This window comes from Bactrocera tryoni, chromosome 3 (assembly GCF_016617805.1).
Source record: "Bactrocera tryoni isolate S06 chromosome 3, CSIRO_BtryS06_freeze2, whole genome shotgun sequence".
In the NCBI taxonomy this organism is placed as follows: domain Eukaryota; kingdom Metazoa; phylum Arthropoda; class Insecta; order Diptera; family Tephritidae; genus Bactrocera; species Bactrocera tryoni.
Window position 1 is genome coordinate 75,079,341 of NC_052501.1, and position 7,657 is coordinate 75,086,997.

At 35.5% G+C, this 7,657-nt stretch overlaps 1 protein-coding gene across 1 annotated transcript; it reads right to left on the minus strand.

Annotated features, from left to right (window-relative positions):
- Nucleotides 1–2,727: 2,727 nt before the first annotated feature.
- Nucleotides 2,728–5,582, minus strand: LOC120770768. The gene is made up of 2 exons (XM_040098350.1): nt 4,983–5,582; nt 2,728–3,921 (listed from the first exon to the last, which is right to left on the minus strand). The coding sequence occupies exons 1-2, from the start codon at nt 5,580–5,582 to the stop codon at nt 2,728–2,730; spliced, it is 1,794 nt and encodes a 597-aa protein (XP_039954284.1).
- Between the last annotated feature and the right edge of the window lie 2,075 nt (nt 5,583–7,657).

Below are 7,657 nucleotides of genomic sequence, written 5' to 3' on the forward strand. Positions count from 1 at the left end.
ATTGTGTAATTTTTTTAAATTTATGTAAAAAATTTTATTATTTATTAAATTTAATTAATTAATTATTAATAATTATATATATTTGATTAATTATTAATTAAAAAATTAAAATTTCATTGCATTCAATTCAACTTTAATTACTAATTTCATTAATTTTAATTCAATTATAATGTAATCACTAATTTCAATTCAACTTTAATTACTAATTTCATTAATTTTAATTCAATTATAATTTTATATAAATTATTTAAATGATAATATATATTTTTGTTTGCGACTGTAAAATTTTATATATATATTTTTTTTAATTTTCGTAAAAAGTTTAATTAATTTTAATTAATTAGTAATTAATAGAATGTAATAATTACGTTTAATATAATAATATTAATTAAAAACTTAAAATTTCATTAATTTCAATTCAACTTTAATTACTAATTTCATTAATTTTAATTCAATTATAATTTTATATAAATTATTTAGATAATTATATATTTTTGTTTGCAACTGTAAAATTATATATATATTTTTTTTAATTACCGTAAAAAGTTTAATTAAATTTAATTAATTAGTAATTAATATAATTTATTAATTACGTTTAATATAATAATATTAATTAATTAACTAAAATTTCATTAATTTGAATTCAATTTTAATTATTAATTAAATGTAATTAAAGTTTTTTTGTTCATATTTTTTGTTTTTTAAACTGTAAAGTTATGTGAGCTTCAAAACAGTGATTGTTGAAGAAATATTTCGGTATTTTTCGAAAATTATTTTATTTTTAAAATATTTTATATATTCTTAAATAAAATTTTTAAGTTTGTTTTGACATATATTTTTAAATATTTTTTCTTTAATTATATTATTTTTATTATATAAATTGGGTCATACTAATAAAATCAAATGGATGAAAGTCAGCAGGATGTTATGTGTTTGTTCTTTGAGGTTTATTTTACAGGGTCAATGATCGCTGTGTTTACACTATGAGGTTATTGGTCTTATTGTTTAAATTTTTCCGAGTTCAATGACCTTTTTATTTACATTTAGCCGAGACAACAACCTTTGTTCTCCTTTTATGAGGTAAATGAACCTTTAGCCAAGTCCACAACCTTTGCTTACATTTGAGGTCACTAACCTTTTGTTTACATTTGATAAGGTCAAAAACCCCTTTGTTTACACTAAGGGATCATTGACCTCATTGTTTAAATTTTTCCGTGGTCAATGACTACTTTTTTTACCTTTTATGAGATCAATGACGCTTTTGTTTACATTTAGTCACGTCCACAACCCTTGTTTATTTTTAACCAAGTCTGCAACCTTTATGCTAAAATTGTTTCATTTGATTAGATATCTTCATGACATTTGACATGGTTATTGTCTAAGGAAATTCAATTTTCAAAGAAATGGTTTTGATTCAAATTGCATCATATCGCGGCGTGAGAATCACCTGAGCACTGGCAAGGAATGGAGCCTGCTTTTCTTTTCCTTGTGACTTCCTAAAATTCCCCTCCACGATCACTTCGCATCGTGAGAGTCATCTAAGAAATGGCTAGGGCCTACTTTACTTTTATATAGCCAGCTGACAGACAGCTTCCTCTTAAGTCACCTTGTGACTTCCACATCAAATTACATCTAGGTACGAGCGTCCCCCCAGCAATGACCGGTGCCTGTTTTGTTTATATAGAGCTAGCAGGCAGACAACTTCTCATGAGGCCCCCTCATGTCTTTAAAATCACATCACATCTAAGCGTGGGCACTCTAACACTGGCCAGTTACGGTGCCAGCTTTACTTATATAGAGCCAGCTGGCAGCCAACGTCCCTTGAAGCCACCTAGTGACTTCCACATCAAATCACATCGACGCACGAGACTCACCTAAACACTGGTCATGTATGTATGCAATAAATAATAAGTCAGAAAGGGCTAAGTTTGTGTGCAACCAAATATTTTATACTCTTTAAACTTGCAAGAATCTTAGCCAGGGAAATACCTTAAGTTGTAAAACTTCAACCAGAGGATAGGAATCTAAACAATTTTATAGTATATGTATATATATAACTCTTCACTGACCGGAAGTAAATAAAAAATAAAAAAAAAAATCCAAAGTTTTTTTTTTGATTTATTTTTAATATTACACACACAAATACTAACATTGAGAGAAAAATATGTTAGATAATATTCGATATATTTATATGTATAATCTCTTTATATAATAATCCTCAGTTTATTTTTATACATTTTCAAGTCATTGCCTCTTTGTCATTTCTTTGCTTATTTCCTTTCACTCAATTTTCCTTTTTTCCAACTATAGGTACTATATTTTCTCGGTTTACTTTCACGTGTCCTTTATTCAACATTATTTTCCTAAATTTCCCCTTCTACGACTGCTTTACATAACCTCTCCTTAATGCCTTCCTCTCCGTTTCATTTAATTCTTCTAGTTTCCTTTCACTTTATGTTTGCTTTTCATTAAATTTTGCCTTCCACAACTTTTTTATCATAACCTCTTCTTAATGTCTTCTTCTCTGATTTCATTTATACTTTTTGTATTCTTTCACTTTTTGTTTATTACTAATTTTTTTCCTTAACTTTTCTAGCTATTATTTCTATTTCTCAAACTCTCTTTCATATACAGATCTTCCACCCCGAACTCCCATCATAACCTCTCTTTCCTTTGTATGACTATATTTTCATCAGTTCCGCAATCCCTATGCGATATGCTTGCCTTTTATATTTCCATTCTTTCCATCATCCGTTTCGTTCGTGTCATCAAATCTCGTTGCTTACGCCTCCAGGCTTTTCTCAACCGCAAAATGATTCTCGAACCGTAGATCTCCTGCCGTCTCCAAATGATATACTCGCCCACAAAAGCAACCACTGCTAGAAGCCAACCCACAAACAATATATAGAATCCCAATGTAAAATGTGCCAAACTCAAAGGCAGCTGAGTCATAACAGTCTCGTCGCTTAGTTGAAATTTGGCTGCAGGTTTAACATTCGCCAACCAATAATTGACCAAACCGGATTCTTGCAATTCCATCATGACCATTTGTAACATCCTCTTGAAAGGCAAATGTTTTTTCAACGCAAAATATTGTGGTATGTTGGGCGTACACAAATTTCCAGAGGTTATACGAAACACAGGGAGTTGTAAATGCTTTTGTCGCTTTTCATACCACAACCACTTGTCGCTAGTTATTACGTAGGCAAAGGAGATATTTCCATTCATATTCTCAATTGCTGAGGTGCCCTTTCCAATATTAAATACACGCGACATGAGTGATTCCGGTAACAATTTGGCTACGAAATAAAGTTGTCTTTCGATTTCCGTTACAGCTATCATTAAATCGGTTTTAAGCAGATCCTCAGGCGTGCGAACGGCTGGCATGCGAACGCGCGCGCTAAACAGCGAGGTCAAACTACCTTCATAAACGTTCACGATTACTAGGAAAAGACCACCGAAATAAATTAGAAATACACCTCTTGTGACACCTCTAATACCGGGCAGAGACACGGGATGTGCAAGAAACAATTTCAAAACAAATAATATATGTAGCATAAGATCGCGATTACGATTATATATGCATTGAATGGCGATGAGTAATATAAGGATTATAAGCATATGATAAGCAAGCAGTTGCCAGGTGAGAATATCGAAAGGATACAATATATACCAACTCAACGGTATGCTAGACTCGATGGGTACCATTACGCAAGCCTTTGGTTGTAATATCGGGTAACTGGGTTCCATAGCAGGATTGATTAGATCGGTGCGTAAGACTAGATTAGCTGTGAAATCAAGGTTATCTTCTGCCGACTTACTCATTGGATAATCCAAAGTTGTGTACGTGCCATTAACACGTTTCATGAAGAGGTCTAGCACATGCCTAATAAGACCACGCAATTCAGTGCGATTGTTCGTCTATGGACAAAGCAGTTTCAATGTAGAATGATGTATTATTTGAGTTATCGAAGTCTAAAGCTAAACACATAGTGAGGTGTGTGACTAAGAGGAACAAAGAACAACTTCTGGAACCAGTGGGAATGAGCTAAATACTAGAAACAAAGAAAAACGGTTGTTAGGTCTAACGGCGTTAGATCTCCGTAAAAACCGCCCTTGGCCGGATAACCGGCTGCTATGAGAATCGCAAGGAACAAGCAAGGAGCTCGAGTTGCCGCAGAAACGAGAGTGTTTTGTGGAAATCGCAAGGAACAAGCAAGTAGCTCGAGTTGCCGCAAGAAACGAGAGTGACCTTTGCGCAGCTTCGTTCTGGATACTGTAGCAACTTAAACTCCTACATATCCAGAATAGACCCTGACATATCAAACATATGTCCAGCGTACAATGAGTGCCCGCATGACACTAACCATTTCTTTGCATGTTCTGCTAACCCTACACAGCTGACACCCTTCTCCCGTTGGTCCGAACCCCTTGGAAACAGCACGTTTCCTGGACCAACTGTTGGATGACGTTGATAACAACTTATGTAATTCTAACCATCTCAAAGGGGGTTAGGTCCCCGTTACAACAACAACACCAACGTTAGATACACTTGGGCTCAATAACTCTTTGAGCAAGTCTTCAGTATCTTTTTCCTGCAATATACTTTGCGCCTGAAGGTATTCGATAAATGAAGGATTTATCAAAACTATGCTTAGACGCTTGATAATATGTACCTTTCGATCGTCCGTTTGGTAGCGCTGAGTTTTGCTAAACTAGAATGAACGTACGGAAATTATGAAACTGTAAGATCAGACATCGTATGGATGAAAACACTCCAGCTTCGAAAGTATTCGACGCAGTACCCGCCTGAGCGAGCAGAAGAAGAGGAAAATCTCTACTCCGTTGGAGAGATCAAGTGGAGAATTGCAAACTCCCTGATTCGTGCTGAGTTACCTCGAGCTCCGTTCTTCGCTCCAACCACTACCTAGTTCAGCTTCCTCATCATGTGTTTAGCTTAAGGGTCTTTTGAACGTACTTACCACTTGTTTGTAAAGTATCGGTGGATCGTTGAAATAACTCAAATGAAACTTATAACCGTAGACATTCCTTTCTTTTTGCCAAGCAAAACCGCTGAAGTTTCTCGGATCCACAGCGATTATCTGCATTTTAGGGTAAGCTATAGTCGTGCGTACCGCCATTGTGTTATTCACAGGAAACATTACAATCGTATTGAGCATATTTAATTGTCTAAAATGGTGGAAGAATCTTAACTGCACATCCAGCCGTGGTACCGTTTGACTAAGAAAAACCATCGGTATGAAGTAATGACGATGTAAACTTTCTGCGACTAATGACCATGTCCGCGATTTATCGAGCTTTTCCATGAAGATCAAAGCGATGCTTTTCTTATTCATGATCTCTTGTACATTTGGTGTTGCCACATTTTTCACAATAACCTGCGGTAGATGTAAACGCTGATGCAGCTCTTGTATGACGCCGTCGCTAGCGAATTTATTCGTTTTGAAGATTATTATGCTATCCAAGGGTTTCACAGTGCTCCGATATGCCACAAAGTCAATGACGAGGCTGTAGTTGGTCACCAACGAGGTGAGACATATTAGAAACTTGCAATGCTGCATTTTGAGCTGGCTGAATGTTGTAGACTGACTGCGTGTGAGCCTATGAGCGTTAGGCTTAATTAAGGCGTGTTGTATGCGGGCAAGTTTAATTGAAACATCGCCTATATTTGCTTGGCTGCAAAGCGTATTTGATTTGCGAGCGATTGTTATCAAAGCGCAAATATTGTTGATCAACAATATATTTGTCTGTTTGAGTATGTGGGGCGCGAATAGTCGTTCTTATGGAGTAAAATTTTGAGGTTAGTAAAAGAAGCGTCTGATTTAGCCGGGCAGTGATTTTTAATTAGCTTTTTCTTTAAGGTAAATATTAGGAACTCTCTATCTAGATAACGATTTAATATTGCTATTAATTGTAGCTAATATTACAAATAGATATTCTAGACATTTTTTGACGCTCGCTGTTGTAGACACGATTTTAATAGACTAATATTTCTATAGCCATTTTTTATTTGACAGAAAGTGGCATTCCAAAGGCTCATAATTCTTCTGTAAGCACCCGTAATTCGAGCGCCGTGTGCTATTATTGAACAAAATATCACAACTGTATAGCTTATAACTTTGAAGCACTATGGTGAGTAGTTAACAATGGTTTACAAGACAGATTTTCTTATATAAATATTTGGGTAATCCATTTCGAGGTTCTCTATTTTTTTTTTTTTTTTGAAAAAACACGGAAACTTCAAATTTAATGCCGAATTTTTATTATCACAGAAAAGAAACTTCCTTGGCATTTATTTTTTTGAAGATTACCTCTTTCAAATGTTGCCCGCGGCTACGTCTCAGATGTTCCATAGGTTGAGTCCAATTTTCGTTGACTTGTTTAAGCACTGTGACTAGTAACTAGCGATTGATACACGTAATGTTTTGCTCCAAGGCCTGAATCGTAGCGGGACACACAGACTTTAGACTTTACATATCTCCACACGAAAAAGTTCAACGATGTGACGTTACACGATCCTGATGGCCAATCAACGTGCCCAAAACGTTAAATTATCTACTCCCCGAAGTGTTCTCTCAATAAATCCATTGTATGATGCGAAGTGTTGGAAGTGCCGACTTCTTGTGGAAACCAAATGTCACCAAGATCACGAGCTTCAATTTCAGTCATCAAATAGTCAGTATCATGGGACGATAACGGTCGCCATTGACGGTTACGTTCTCAACGACATTATTTTTTCAGGAAATATGTATCGATGTTACCACCGGCCCACAAATCACACCAAACCTTTGTTTTTTTGGATGAAATAGTAGATCTTGAATCTCTTCAGGTTTCTCTTTGTCCCACATGCGACAATTTTGTTTGTTTACATACACATTGAGCCAGAAATGAGCCTCATCGCTGAACAAAATTTGGTTCAAAAACGTCGGATCTTCTTGGAACTTTTCATGAGACCTAGAGCTAAGCGATGTCGCTTGGCAAGGTCGAGCGATTTCTGTTCTTGCACAAGCTGTACTCGTATTCTGTACGCTTTCAATTCAAGATCTGTATGTAAAATGCGCCAAGTCGTTCCATACATCAGTTCCAGTTGCTGCAAACGGCGCCAAATCGACACTCCACGGTCTTCGTCTACACTCTCAGCTGTTATATTTTCTTCACTACGTACTGGACGTGTTCTATTCGGTCGAATATTATCTAATAATGAATGCTGGTTCCAAAGATGGGTGATGGTGTTGCGAATAGTACGCTCCGTAAGCCGTTTATTTTGACCAAGAGTTGAGTGAGGCTCGCGAAACACATTCGTCAATTTTCGTATGAAAATTGAACGATTTGTAAACGTTGTTAGTTGTTTTGTTCATAAGTCTTTCCTTAAAGAAATGCCAAAGAAAACTGAACAAAAATAACATGACAGCTTGAGACGACTCACGCGTGATCTTCCAAAAAAAGGTTATTGAAAAAAGTACCTCCACTTGCATCACTTGTTACTTTGTGAGAGAGTGCAGTTCATCTTTTACCGATGCTAACATAACTTAATGAGTTTAGCTCATGGTTCGAAACTTTACTATCATAATAAATTGAATTGGGTCGTGTCTTGGCTAAGAGTAGAACATTTTCCATAAAGAAAAAATTAAAAAAA

Coding starts and splice junctions, on each gene's coding strand:
- LOC120770768 (XM_040098350.1), bottom strand. CDS start 5,582: ATGCAGCATTGCAAGTTTCTAATATGTCTCACCTCGTTGGTGACCAAC. Junction 3,922..4,982: donor CGATACTTTACAAACAAGTG/GTAAGTACGTTC, acceptor CTTTGTCCATAG/ACGAACAATCGCACTGAATT.